This window comes from Aquila chrysaetos, chromosome 11 (genome assembly GCF_900496995.4).
Source record: "Aquila chrysaetos chrysaetos chromosome 11, bAquChr1.4, whole genome shotgun sequence".
Classification (NCBI taxonomy): Eukaryota; Metazoa; Chordata; class Aves; order Accipitriformes; family Accipitridae; genus Aquila; species Aquila chrysaetos.
In genome coordinates, this window is record NC_044014.1 from 10,752,501 (window position 1) to 10,768,163 (window position 15,663).

At 39.2% G+C, this 15,663-nt stretch overlaps 1 protein-coding gene across 4 annotated transcripts in view; it reads right to left on the reverse strand.

Annotated features, from left to right (window-relative positions):
• The window catches only part of VTI1A (vesicle transport through interaction with t-SNAREs 1A), a 276,222-nt gene that overhangs the window by 392 nt on the left and 260,167 nt on the right, over positions 1–15,663 (reverse strand). For all 4 annotated transcript variants that reach the window (XM_030031577.2, XM_030031578.2, XM_030031575.2 and 1 more), the window contains one exon: positions 1–725. This exon is cut by the window's left edge and continues 392 nt beyond it. Coding sequence is in view for 2 of the 4 variants with exons in the window: in XM_030031575.2 (XP_029887435.1) it covers positions 632–725 (94 nt within the window). In the remaining 2 variants the exon portion in view is untranslated. The remainder of the gene's footprint in view (positions 726–15,663) is intronic.

Sequence of the window (15,663 nt, forward strand, 5' to 3'; positions counted from 1 at the left end):
GGAACTGTTTTGAATAAGCAGAAAAGAAAGCCTAATTTTTAAAAAACCTGTTAGAGTGTTGGATTCTCGTCAGATATTAAACATCATCCTAAGGTTGCTCTCTCTTTAAAACTACTGTTCTTAACCAGGTTATGTCTATTACGATAATTCATGATCGGGAGTTAGTCACAGGAGACAGGTTCACTTTCTACATCATTTGGTCTCTGCTTTACTTATATTCTCTATCACAGAAGGTCAGATACTGTTTGATATTCATACACCCCGCATAGCACAAGAAAAGTGCAAAGACCCCTCTTCCCCGGCTAAACTCCGGCAACTTACAGGCTAATTGTCTGGGGTAGAATTCAACACACGTTAAGCCTTTTTATACCGGAACAAGCCCTCACCCCAGCAAATACTAAGATTCTGAAAACACTCAGATAAAGACAAAAAATGTAAGAAAAAATAATCAACCTCACATGCCATCAACTATGCCATCAATAATACAAAATACTTTACACCACTTGCACCTGAGTTGAAGAGTGGAAAAGAGAGGGAGACTCTGTCAGTGCAAGAGAATGATTCATGTGACCACTTTGTCTTAATTACTCAGAACAAGCAGTTTGTTGCTGTTTAGTGAAGAACAAAGATATCAGCGTCCCTTGACAGAAAAATAAATAGCCATCGCGGTGGTGAAGATGATGATGACTGCCAGAACAACGATCAAAATCCGGTTTTGGATGATCCTGAAAAAAAGTAGGAGAGACAAAAAAAACAGTGAATAAAACAAAATAAAACAAAATAGCAGAATATATATAAAAATCATAAAAAGAAGCACACAGATAAATATCTTGGAGAAAAGAGATATGCCCACAAATTTAGGTTTTCCTATACCACTCTGAGTTATCTTGATTGGTTTTTACTTCATTCAATTTCCAGTGCTTCCAAACATTTCTTTATTTAGCCATTAAATCCAACTTTTGCATTCAGGAAAGAATTGGACTTTTCTTAATTATTCATACACTTATATACATATTAGAATAACTGAAATACATCATGTTACAATTTATGAACCTTCTAAGAACAAATGAAATAACTAGTCCTTTGTCGATGCAATCCAAGCAGTGTGGTTTGTAATAGTAAATACCATTATATTTTTTTAAAGCCATTCTGAAATCTTCACAGCTTTTTTTAATCTGAACAGAAACAATTTATTAATTTTCAAGGGATTTTTACTATTAAGGTACAAGATTTCAAGGAAACACATGTCAATGAGATACTTACTTGTACTAAAATACCAAGGGAAAAGTATAAAAGATAGTTTTGAAGAAAAGGATGATATAAAGAAGCAAGTGTCAAACTGTGAAGCTTATGTTGTAAAAGCATCTCCTGTCTCTGTAGCATACCTTTACTTATGGTAATAGGCAAATGTTACATTTTCTATGTACTATAAAAAAAATGGAAATTAGTAATAATAAAAAGATGCCAGAGGTAGAAAGTCCTAATATTGTTCAATCATTTGTTGGGAGAAATCCCTGCTTCTAAAATCACACACCACATCGCTTCAGATTTTGCTTGAAATTAATAGGTCAATTAAAATTAATAAATCAACAAACAGTAGAATTTGGGGCATTTTACGGGAGGATTCTGGTTTGTAAGAATTCAGCGTTTGTTAGTCCATTCTCACAGAGGAGGAAGAAAATTTTCATAGGCTCTTCATGAAACAGGAACTTTTGCAAAACGTATTTGTACATGAAGCATATCACCAAAACTGGGGATGTACAGCAAAAAAACCCCAACAACTAAATGCAACAAAAGCACCTTAAGTTATATTTATTTTTATTTTTTCTCATGCTTCTACAAAACAAAACAAAACAAAACAAAGCCTTCACCAGCCAAACAACAGGAAGAAAAGGTAAAACTGTGTTTTGTGAAACATCAAACCAAGTACAAGGCTCCAACTTGAAGGCAGGGAATGTAATGTGTTAAAATGAGCATATTTCACACAGTGAAAGAGAGAAGAAACTCTAGAGAGCAGAGGGGAGTTTTCCCTGGTAAATGTTTTTCATTTGAATGCGGGTGGATATACATATAAATTATATTGGAAAGTGTAAAGAAAAATGCAGTTTTAACCAACTCCAGCTCTCTCCTTGCTTACCCCCCACCTAAAGAAAAAGCAGTAAATGGATGGATGAAAACTGTCACATCAGACGGACACCCTCCCCTGTGACACTCTAAAAGGACTAGCTCTCTATCCTCCTGACAGGTTACAAAATGATCACATTTGCTGACACGTCTTCCGCAAAACTGCTTTAGTGTTTGTGTCCACTTTCCTAGCAGGAGATGAATGGGCTGCTTTGTCCTCATTTATCACTTAAAGCTGAACTAAGATCTGTCTCGTTTATTTTTCCCTTCCTCACTAGAAAGGCTCAACCACAGCATTAATTCTTTTGCGATGACAGCTAATTCAAACTTAACAGGCAATATTTACTCTGCCAAAAGGATGAGGAGGAGGGAGGGATGTTTCTCACTCTTTTTTTTTCCCCTAAAAAAAAAAGTGTAGCAGGCTAACAAAATAAAGCTAATTAAGGGCTTTTGGTTCTTGTTGGTTTGCACTTCAATTTAACACCTGAACTTACAAGCTTCTCTTTTGTGGCGGAGTGTGACATTCTCTGCGAAACACCTGATAACAAACGATTTGCCCAGGCAAATGCATGAAAACCAGAATATATATTTACTCACTCACCCTCATCACTCCTGAAAAGACACTCAGCAAAATTGAAACTCAGCAGTGAAACAGATTAAAAGCATGAAAACTCTTAAAACATTCAGCCTTAAGTAATACACAGTGCAGCTGGCTTGACAACCATTTTATTTGTGGGATGTGGGCCCCAAGGCATCCATAATGCTAATTTACAAAGGATTAACTGTGAGTGAAACTCGCTTAATCTAACACATAGTTAGGCAAAGGCATACATAACATACTGAGTGTTTAAATCAACTCCTCCTATCTCTGGCCCACTGAAAAAGCATTTCATCGTCTGAGACTTAAAATTAAAGAAAAATAAAAAAAAGCATCAAATCCTCCAAACGCTTTATTTTTAATACTCTGTCAGTACACACCTGACTGCAAGATTATTTAATCAGTGTCCACGTCTCTAAAATCCTTGTCAAGAGAACACTGAGCGAGGCATGCTGCCACCTGTATCTGCTAATTGAAGGTTCACTTGCAGTGTGAATCTAGGAAATACATATCAAAGTTCAATTTCTAGGAATCTGAATTAGTCTGCACAGTGCAGCAAAAGAATATCATATTAAAAGGAACAAATTAATCATGAAATAGGATGGATGTTATCAACAGACTCCTACACTGAAGCATTATATACTTTTAATATTCAAGCCCACAGTTAAAGATTAATTTTATATCTTTAAAAAAAGAGTAACATCGAGTTTTACTGTTTTACTTTCAAGTGAGCAAGTAAAATTAAACTAACTGCAAACTGCCAGAAGAATGGGGCTAAGAGGAGAAGGACAGAGCCTTGCTGGTAGCAGCAGGACAGTCTTGAGGAGGGCTTAGCAAGTGCTGCGTGTTGAAGTCTGAGTCTGGGAGCTGCTGCTCAGACAGAGAACACGAGTTCTGGATGTCAGCACATTTCAGATCTCAAAGTCAACAGGCAAGGGCGACCCTTCAGAATAAAGAAAAAATCAAGAGGAAAGGGGGTTTTGAGTGATCCAAGCCAGTCAAGCCAGCTCACAGTGGTAGAACAATGGTTGGCATTGGCAGGACCCATCTGTAGGGAAGCCTATAGTACTGTCACAGCCAGACACTGCCAGTGGGTATTGCTCTAGGCAAAGCATCAAGGAATTTAAGTGGGGGAGGGAGCAATAATACCAAAGGAGAAGAAAATGGGGCCTAACATTCAGTACAAAAAAATCCCAAAGGCTAACATGCTCGCAAGAAGCCGATGATAGTCTTTTATCTCTATTGCACCTTAAATTCAACGAAATCTGGTGAATGAGGAAGCCCAGATTCTTCTTTGAAAATGCAAAGCATGTTTACAGGGTAAATAATTTAAGAAAGAATATATACTTGAAAGAAGACACCCATTGAAACATCCATGGCTAAAATGCCTGAAGGCAAAAACTTGTGCATTTGCATGCTGCATTTTATTAAGTTAGCACACTGTAGCTTTAAAAGAATGCATGGCCAAATTAAGAGGAATGTGTGACTGAAACATCAAGGATTCCTCAAGTTTACACTATGAATCATAGTGCTGTTGATATGAGATGAATTAACCATTTAGTCGATGCAGCTTAGGCACTGAATTCACACCAAGTTCTGCTGGAGCCCGGCGCACTGGAGCTCGTTAACAGCCAATGTCTACTGTTCCTTTCATACTCGAAACTCTAGGAGCACAAGGGCTCATTCTACTTTGAGTTAGAAGAGACGAAAAATCTGTGCTTTTAAACCAAGTTCCATCTAGTTTATCATGGACAGCAGCCCAAAACATTTGGGTGCAAAACCACATAGAAACAGTAACTAAAGCAGATGTGACGGTAACATTAACCGACGCATTGGACGAGCACGCTGGACTAACAACGCAGAAAGTGCATCCCACTCCTGTTGAGTTTCCATCTGCTCCTCCTTTCTAAATGCCTGACCCTCCATCCTGGCTTCTGGTCACAGTGCCTAACATCCAACCATGGGTGCGCTGGAGGCTCCCGCCAGCCAGTGCCAAATTTGTGAGCTGACGAATGACACCGTCCGCTTTCGGGGATCACCTCTTTGATGCACATGGTGACCGCTGCTTTGGAGAACAAGTCCCACATCCATTACCAAACACTGATGTCCCTAGCAAATCAGTTCCCCCCACCTCCTGCCATGGCAGAAATTGTGCTGCCTTTCCACACTTCAAAACCCAAAACGATTTGCTCCTCTCTGTAGCTTCACACACGCATGCACACAATGGGTCTAACTCTGTTTGTGACATGTTTAGATCTGCTCCGTATAAACACAAAGCAGTTCCCGAATAAGCTTTTGCAAACCTTACATTAAGGATGCCAACCGTGTTTAAACCTTTTTACAAAACTGCATTCATTAGCAGGGGAGTGCACGACATCTATATGGGTTCAGCCTGATGTCTTGCACATGTCTTAGTGCCTGATTGACCAGCATTGAATAATGATGCCTTGCCATTAAGCACTGATGGTACAATTACAATTGTCATGAAAATTAGCAATCCCGGTAAAATGTTAACAAAATACGGGATATAAACGAACCAGTGCAGACTCTGGGTGCATAAAGAGTTTTGTGTCCTTAACTTGAAATAATGAAGACTACAAATAAAATACTGCAAAAATTTCTTACAGAGGCTCAACCCTGACACTGATACAAATAAAAAAAATACAAATGGCTTGGGGGATCAGTTGGCACACATTCATTACAACACAGGGCTTTATTCTTAAAGAAAGCATCTCGAAAAATAGTGTCCTCAAGAACACAGACTGATTGATGACGGAGCACTGTCCAACAGTGTTTCACTGTAATAAATGTATTTAAGATTTAACTAGAAGTGATTCCTATCAGTTTACTGGGCAGAAAGGCTTGTTCTCTGTCTACAAGACTACATTTTAAATGATCACTTTGAATACTTAGCTATTGCATTTTTGGGTGCCCTTTTATTTGTGATCGGCAGTTTTTGCTAACATACAAGAAAATTGGTGCATGTAAATCAGTGGTAAGTGATTTTTAAGTGCCCAATATTCATGTGCAAATCAGCAGATTCAAACAAACATGAAGCGTAGGTCTAGTCACATAGGCAAATACATACCAGGCAAAACTAAATCTGAATTTAAAGTAATAGAGCTATACTCGGATACCTTCTGGACAGACACCATTATTACTATATATAAGGACATTCTTGTTACAATTTATCAGGAGTTTTCAAATGGAAGCACTAGAGCCCACACAGGGGAATAAAATGTTATGAATGGTAAAGCAAAGCCTTAGATACATAATGATAAATCTCTAAGTTCAGGATATCTGGGGGCTGTTCAAGTAACTGTTCATCTTTCCCATCTTTAGGTTTAAGAATGCTTTTCTTAAATAAAAGCAACTGAAAAGAACTAGACAGGCTGTGGCAAAACATAAAGACATGACAACCTACCGAAATAAAAGAGTAGGAGAGACCTAGCAAAATTACAGCTGGTTGGAAGTATCTGACTTGAGACATTTTTCATCATTAACAACTGAAATTAGCAAACAGAAATACCAGTGAAAAAATATCTGCATGAGTTGCATACAACTCCTTGGCCCTCTTCTAGTTGACCTTGGAAAAAGTGAAGAATTTGGAAAATCCTCAAGTTGTTTTTCCTCTCCCCTACCCCAAACTCTGAAATTTAAGTTCACATTCTTTGTGTTCTCAAGCCAGAAGAACCGATTACGTTGTAACTGACATTGTATATTTAAAGGTGAAAAGGCTTTGGGGGGTGGTGGAGAGGGGATGGGACCCCCCATGACTGACTTCACACCAAAAAGGCCACGCTGCCTGGGCTCCACCTCCAATCTGGAGACAGGGCTTTCCCAGCAGGAGCCTATTTCATGTTTTCTGAATTCCTTCCCAAAGGAGCCTCTTCTTCCCCTAGGGACAGGGCTCTAGTTTCTTATGTGTAAGACCTTGGGAAAATCCATTAAAAAGTGCTGAAAACTGAGCAGATAATGAAATTAAAGCCTCAAAAACGGAGGAATGGAGAATAAAAAAATGATGGCATTTTTCTAGCTGACTAGCAGGGGTTTTTGAAAGAGACAGGCCAGACAAGGTGCCTAAGATATTGTTGATAGGGCTGAGGAGCTGTGCAGTGCTACGTTCTCTAACTTTAAAGTTCAGCCTTAAGGACTGGGGCTGTCTACTTGTAATAACATGGATACCAATCTCTAGTTATAATATTACACTCAAACCACATCAATGTGTTTCCACCTGGGCCCTGAATGAAAGAATGAGTCATGTAATAACAGGTGCAAGGAGGTAGTCACACTATCCAACTTTAAACACATCTAAATTATATCTAGCTAATCTCTCTCAGCTCCCTGCGTATATAAGCTAGAGTCCTGCTCTGAACTGCTTTCTCTTTTTCTTGGCCATATATGCATCCCAGGAGAACTAGTTAGTTAAGTTAGCTGGCTAGGTTAGGTGCCTACAGATTAAGTAGGGATGAATATCCCCAAAAGCTTGAACATGAGGCCCAAGCAAGAAAGCTTGCTAGCTCTGAAGGCAAAACCATACAGGAAAGGTGTTATTCTATCGTAAAGTGTGTGTGATCTCCCATTAATCAGAAATATTGCAAAGATGGAACTCACCAGTAAAGCAGATGATGCTCATCAATAATTAGTCAGTAAATACCTTGATTCATCATCTCCCTTCAATGGGTCCCATATTTGCACATGAAATTCCGACCAGAATCAAATATACTCCTTTGACGGTTTTTCTGGAGGAGTGAGAGATCGGAGAGACATCCCTCTCTGGGATGAATGTCTCCTGAAATGCAGTGGGCTTCCTTGCCTCAAGGAACTATGTTTTTTACCTTGCTGTGTAATCTTCTCACAATCTTACCATTAAGATTAAAATTTAAAATTATTTTTATGATATCTGATAATTAAAATACTTACTGAGATATCTAATTCATAATTGAAATCTTACAATACATTCCAAATGTAGCAAAACCATATGAACAGCACCGGAGTATAGTGTTATTTGGTAGCCATCAGGATTATCACAGCTTGCATGAATCCCGTCTCAAGGAGCTGGCAGTCTCAGGAGGTGCAAACAGGACCCAAGCGATCACTGGAGTCTGGGGGGAGTGAGGTGGGGACTAGGAAGGAGAGATATCTACAGGAATGACTGGAAGACAAGTGTATGCAGACTTCAGCATGCAAACTGTGAGAATAGGGAAAGCCTGAAAGAGGGCCTCATGGATGTGGGACCGAAGATAAAAAGGCAACAGGGAAGGGTACTGTACATCTACTAGCTCAGATTTTATTCATTGCTTATTTTTAAAACACACGGGAAGGCACTTCTGAAGGATGAAAAGTATCCTTCTGCTGATGAGAGACCCTGACAGTGAACATTCCCCTGCAAAGTTGTGATGCAATTTCAGCTTTCTCCTGTCTCCGTGTCCACTCCTTCCACAGAAGGAACCAAATAGATTATTACTGTCATTAGGAGGAACAGCGGGTGGCTTCCAGGGCCACGGAAACTCACCAACCAAAACCGGAGGGGGATTAATTCATTTCATGCAAAGCAGAGGCAACACCAGATCTCTTTGGCAAGTCTAAATGAAGATCATGTGCGCAGCGGCAACTGCAAGTGGAAGGAGTCAAGGTTGTATTACTCCCCAACCAGCCTTTCTCAGGGTACTGAAGTATCAAGAAGAACAAATCACACATTTAGTCACCTGAGCATGACTAAGAACCATAGGCCTTAGCAAACATTACGAGCGCTTTAGTAAGAGCTCCGAGGGAGGGTGGATAGCCCAGCTGTCAGCGTAATGGCATTCTTCAGCACATCGGTTGCATGAAGCCCTGGTCCCCAAACAGTTAATAGGAGAAGAAAGCCCCAACCCCCTCGTCAGCACTCAAAGCTAAAGCAATTATTTCTCCAGAAGAAGAAATGTATGCAAGCTATAAAATGACAAGAACATACACGACCGCACATTGGCTTTTATGATAAATATAGTTAAATTTACATTCTGTACAATTTAAAGAGAAAAAATTGTCTAAAGTCTGCATTTTATCAACTTTCATAATCCTTAGAATCCACTAAAATATATATCTTAAACAGATGAAAGAAAGTAACATCTTTCGCCCTGCCTCACTTTAATTAATGACTAATCTACAGCTTTTAGGTGTGATGAAGCTGGAGACTGGACACAAATACTTTGCTTGCATTATTTTCTCCTTATCACACCATATTTGACTGGGCGTCTTTTTGTATGGCAAGTTTTCTACAATTGTCTTAACAATGTTGACCTCTTTTGTAAAAACCTGAAGGCATCTGCAGCAATTGTTCCTGAAGATGTGCTATCCAAAATGTTACCATTTCATGGCACTTCTTGAATGATAGAATAGAATTTTTTTTTGGTATATATTCATTTTTTTCAAATGCTATAAAAGAAAGGAAAACAATCATGGCTAAGGCCATTTGTGAGATGGCATTAAAAGAGCCTACTCTGAGACAGATAAAAATAATGAGAATCCTTCTGTCAAGAAGGATTTAGAAAATATCACTAGCATTATTAAAATTTAATTTTTTACTGTGCTTTTTGGTTCCCCCTTTTCCAGTGATAATGAGCAGGACTGCACACCTCCACAATGCTAGTACTTGTTTTGAGCAATAAATTCAGCCTTCCAGTCTGAAGACATTTCAGACAACAATTTTGACTGCTATAGGCTTATTTTTCAACCTGTTCTGTGCTTTGAGTCTTCCTATAAAAACCAGTTCATAAGCTAATTTTCCACAAGGCCAGTGGAACAAATAAAAATCAATTTTTGCCCAACTGGTTCAGAGAAAACCTGGGAATAGTGAAGACAGAACAGTGAAAAATAAAAAGAATCGATGTATTCACAAATGGTTTACCTGATAGAGAACTATCAAATTAGTTGACAGGAGATACTTGCCACTATTAAAGTGTTTTCTTTTCAGCATGTTACAGTATTTCTATTAGGGGAGCAGAAATGCCTCTACTTTGTTATGACCTCAGACACCTCGGTTTAATAACCACACCGAGCCTCCATGCATTCTGTAAAACTACAGGACACAAGTCAAAGTGCAAGAGCACTTGCAGATCTTGCAACCAGAGGGACCTGCAAGCCCAACCTGGCTTAGAGTGGGTGTAGTTTTCATGAGCTCATGGAGGGAGCGAAGATTCCTCTTTCACTGAACACAGACATTCATGACCTCAGGCCAACCTTGTCAAGAGGAATTTGGTCCATCAAGAAAGAAAAAAACTGTAAAACGCTGCCCAGACTTCCCTCCCCAGTTAAAAACCCAAATGTTCAGGAGCACGCTGAAGACTAAGCAATTTATTATCTGTTGGAGAGCAGAATACAAATTTCTCCAAAGATGGGAATCCCATCTGTAGACTTCAAAACTTTCAGAATCCCAAGGACAACTCAGGGCACAGGCTTTAATATCGTGGCCCGATCCATTTCATCATCTTCTCCACTAATTGGGCAAGCGTTTCTGAAACCGCGATACCAAGAAGGGATTGGATAGGTGCTTATGCCTGTCTGTCTGCCGCCAGAAAAATACGTCTGGAAAACTGATTGAAGAACTGAATCTGCTTTTTAATACAAATTAACCATCACTCCTGTGGAAATAAAACAAATTTATAATTTACAAGCTTAAATATTAAGGAAGCTATTTTTAAGTAGCTGTAATCTTCACCCTAGTATGTAGCATTTTATACACTCCTTCATTTTTATGAGTTGGCATTAAAATGTGAGTCATTTTAACAGAAAAAAAAAGGATTAAGTATGTCACTCTGAAGTAAAGCTGCATATTACCTATTTAAAAATATTACAACACACCATGGAGACATCATTTCTAGGGCCAAACAAAACATTACTCAATGAAGAAATGGCATGAAATACAAAATATTCAGCAGAGGAGGGGTATCTGGAGTTAAGCAGTTTCACTGCCAATAAACAGCATCATAATAAATAACGTGCGCCTAGGAAAAAAGTGCACCTGTTCTTCACTATCTGAGATGCGACACCTTAGTATGGGAAACTAATAAAGATACTACTCATCCACTAAGCACACACAGGGAGAAACTAAAAACCACTACACATTTTGATTCTGAATCTCTTACAACTGATGCTAATTTGCTTATGATATCTGCCCGATTTAGAGCTAATCTTCTGTAAATTAACTCCTAATGCTGTCTGAAATAATCCTCTTAATGCTGGTCTGTCTTGAGTACTTTATATCAAATACCATGAAATACACAAGCACATACAAGGCGTATAGCATTTGTAGTGCTGTTGGCTGCTCTCGAATATTCGCTGTGCCGTGAAGATGCAAGCCCGGTGCAGAGCCGCGCGGCCCTGGGGCAGCTTTGGGCTCGCGCAGGGTCGTGTTGCTCCGGTGGTCCCCTTCGAAGGGGACAGCACGCCGGGACTGTGTCCCACCAGCCCCTGGCCACCAGAGAGAAGAGGAGGCTCTTTGCCTCCTTACACAATGGTGCAGGGAGGTACAGTGCCACGCTCCAAACCTGCCACCTCCAGCGGCACATGATAATGAGAAAAAGTAAACCGTTCAGGCTTTGAGATTTCCGAATGACGGGATCTGTGTTAAACAGCACTAATTATCAGCTGGAAGCCTAATCTGGTAACTGGTTTGAAAAGACAGAGACAGACAATTTTGTTCCTTCAGACGGGGAAAATATTTTTAAGGGTGTTGCTTCAGCATCGGCCGGCTTAATTATTATTGTCAGTGTGCTAACTCTGTATTCAAAAATATATTTTTTCCACTAAATCCACCGGAACAATTTTCTCCCCCAACATTAATTTAACGATACAGCCGAAAACCTAATTGATATTGGTGAGCAATGCAATTCCAACATATTATTTTCTCGGTTTTTGAAACATAAATGGCAGGCACAACTTTGACTGAATGGACCTCTTTATGTTTTAACAGGCGGTTTATTGGCCCAGACTCCAACATATAACAAGCACAATTGCAAAAGCAATACATTTTTAATTGAAAAATTCATGTATTTTTACTATGAAAGTGACTCAAATAACAAGTAACTTTGTCAGGTAAAGGGCTTTTAAAACAATTTTTATATATGGAATGTTGTTTAGAAATTATATTCTCACCATAGCAAGCGCTTATAGGAGGCTATTAAAAGAAAAAATATGTATTGTTTAAATCATACTTTATTGGAGCTTGCATTTTTAATATATTAAAGAACAGATAAAGCACAGTGATCAGTGAGCCGTATGTGTCCAACAGCCCTTCAAGAGCCTTGTGGAAATGTATAAAACAAGCAGTGATACAATCCTTTGCCAAACACTGTCATAAATTTTTTATTTGGCAGCTAACATTCTCACTAGTTTTCTTGGCAGCAATTGGGACCTTTAGCAAGAAAGGTGCAGGAGAAAAATACCTTGTTTAGAGATGTTTTCAACACTTTCTGGGATTTTTCAGAACTTCTGCCTGCAGCACATTTTACAACCACAGTCTCCAGTCACCTGATGAGTAGGTGGTGGTTTTAAACTTTTTTTTTTTTTTTTTTTTTTAATATAGACAGCCTACTATCCCCCTCTGGCCTTCAGCCTAGGATGCGAGTGTGGAGGGGGGCTGTATGTGTTCCACAGAGATACAAGTGGTTGCTCCTCTCTGTCTAGACAAAAAAACTTGAAAATAATATCAGAATGTACCTTTCATTGCTCCTGATACTATCTGTATCTTATTCCCGGATGACAGAGATAAATGAAAGGCAAACATGTGCTGATTACTTTTGCATTTTTCTTGGGAGATCTCTGCAGAAAAGCTGGTCACAGGTGCAGCTACCCTGGTCAGCCGGCAGACTGCCTGATAAACAGAATTGTGAAATAGATTTCTGTACCCAGATCTACTCTTCCAGGGTTCTTTTTTGGTTGGTTTTTGTTGTTGTTTTTTTTTTTTTTTTAAAGATATAATAAACTTGAAATTTGATGCACAGCCTTCCTCTGTGCACCCAGATATGCTGATGCATTGTACATGTGAAAATATGGCTCCAGCAGTATTGTGGTTTGGGCTATACAGGGCAGAATTAAATAGCGAGCTCTTACCAATTCACTTAACAGAGCAGATGTTTTATATTTTGGTATTTCATTGTTTCAGAACAGAAATAAGATGAACCTATTTTACATCTCAGCAACTTCCTCCAAAACTTTCACAACAATAAGATACATTTCAGTCCTTCACACGGACATAAAGGAAACAGTTTGTCTTAAACAGACGTGGACCAGGAAAAGCATCTTTTCCGTATTTGCCTCAAATTAGAAAGGCAGGAATTTAGTTTTAGACAGCATAAATTGCTTTAGACACAGGCTTAATTAAAGTAATGATGTTACACTTATAAACACAAACTAATAGGCTTCCCCACAGCTTGTGTTCCAGTTTTGTCTCTCGTGTTTACCAGGGGCATCATCCCCTCAAGAACTTTATAGAGCACACACAGACATCTAGTGGTCGGTGAAAACACTGCAAGCATGTCATTGCATCTGACACAGCTCAACTGGAGACAGTGAAGTTATGCCAGGTATGAGTTGAGCTAATTTTGTCTCTGCTACAACTACAGATGGGCAATCAAGCAGGGAGAGAATTGCTCGCTTTGTGTCATCTCAGGTAATAATGCTGCCTCTGGTGAGAGAGTTGCTCTCTTGGCAACTCTGGCTTCCCAAATTTCCCTAATCATCGATTCTTTTCAATTCAGTCGGAGCTATTTTTGCCTTTCTTCTGAGTGCCTTTAAATTTCTCCCTCCTTGCTACTATTTTATTTTACTTAAAAACTGAAGAGCTCAACTATGTAACATCATTTGAAAGGTTCTCTGAACACAGCTACACGCAACGAAGTCTATTGGGAAGTGACAGAGCAATGTGATTTTACAGACAACACACACACACACACGATGAAAAAGTACACAGTCAATAACAAATTCTAAACTGTTGGTAGAGGAATGTGACTTGCTCTACAGTCCGCATCAATCAATGGAAAGATGCCTAAAACTTCAGTGCGGTTGGAGTCCCACATCTGCAAAGGAGATCAAGAGCCACGGTTTTGCACAGCGCCGTAAGAACTCAGCACCCTGATTCTGCTCTCAGTTACACCATTTTAAATCAAGCGGTACTCAGTGGTGTCATAACCCTGTACATCTGTGTCAGACCCTGTGTTGCAAGGGCAGACTTGATGCCAAGAATGCAAAACAGATGTTGCTTTCCTAATGTTTTCTTGTTGTCATTTCAGTTGTTTTTGTGGGGTTCTGTTTTGATTTTGGTGAGTGAAACAGGTCGAGAGAACTTTTCAGAGGGCAGACTGGAGGAATGCTTCTGCATCTTCCTTTTTATTTTGCGTGCGTGTGTGAATATGCATAGGCTTTGAGTTACAACCGGGAAAAAAAAAGTATATTTTTTTTTAAGCTTCATTTGAGCTATGCTCTGTTCTCCTGGGGCAAAGTGAAAGGTAGCTATTTGCGGATGGGAAAAAGGGCTTTTGTGAACAGCAAAACTGCATCACCAAACAGCTTAAGAAAAAGATTTTTTGAAGTTATTTTTTACTACTATTTTAAGAGGAAACAGGGATAAATATATCTTTTTTGCATGTTGACTCATTAACAAATTTAGCAATAAACACTTTGTAATTAAGTCCACTAGTTTACTGCTGTCCAGAAGTTTCCCAATACTCTTTGCACAGAAGGTTTTGGAAAATGTAGAACTAAGAAACGGTGAAGGCAAATCCCAACAGCTTGCTCAGGCAAATGTAGCCAAGGCTTAAACTCACTTCTGAACACTGAAATTTGAGATGCCGTATCAAATAAGCAGCTCTTTTTCCCTGAAGAGAAGAAACTGGGTGTAGCTAACCTAGTGCATAATAGGTTTATTCTCATTCACAAAACAGGAATTACTTTATGGCCCCAAAGTAAAACTAGCACAGAAATATACTGGCAGATTTGCTGCAGATGTGTGTTGTGACACGTATGCAGGGAATCTGCTATTAATCACATGCTAAGATTTTAATATTATGTAGGGTAATGCAGGCAATCATTATGGTGAAGGTTCTGGATTCATAAAAGCCTAGCCCACAAATGGGTCTTTTAAATTTAATACATTTGAGCTCACTCTCACACTGCACCAGTTGAATTCCCCGATTCACACCACCCCCCGCTCCCCATTACATACATTTATTTCAATATCTATTGTGCATTTCTTTTTGTGCGTGTGTTCCGCTTCTTTTCTTGCGACACATGACAGTTGTTGGGGAAAGTGTAGCTTTTAAATTCTCCCGTTTACCGGACTACGACAGCAATGTTCGTGTTAGAGGGGCTGTTTGCGAGACCCCTGGACACGTACCCTGCACAGGAAACGGGCTGGCTCAAATGCTGGAAAAGCCATCCTTCACCTGAATCCTTCAAAATTTGTGTCCGAACATAACTAGAACCTATGTATCCGTACCCGGGCTAAGATTACTACGGACAATTATACCGTGGAAATGCATTATTCTGACAAAGCAATCAATCACGTTATTTCTCACAATTTCAGTTCACCCCTAAAATTTTCCTTACCTCCAAAGCCAGCTGGATATTATATTACCAAAGCTGTTGAAAGGGTGTAACACTAACCATGAAGCCAAAGGCCACTAAAACTATGCAATGCATAAATTTTTATTGTTTGCTCAGCATTGAAATCTCATTAGGGCTCATAACTCATCGGCGCACTGCAAACATTTGCATCTGCTGATCATGAGAACTTAGATGGAATGTACACCTTTGGCTAATTTACTTGTTATGTTTTTAGATGAGACCGTGTGTGTTGCTTTTTATTTTCTTTTTAAAAAGTCCTTATGTGGTTGTGAGTTCAATGTCCACTTTTTAAACTAAATACATTAAAACTTTCATTTGCAGTTCCTCAAGGTTGTTCT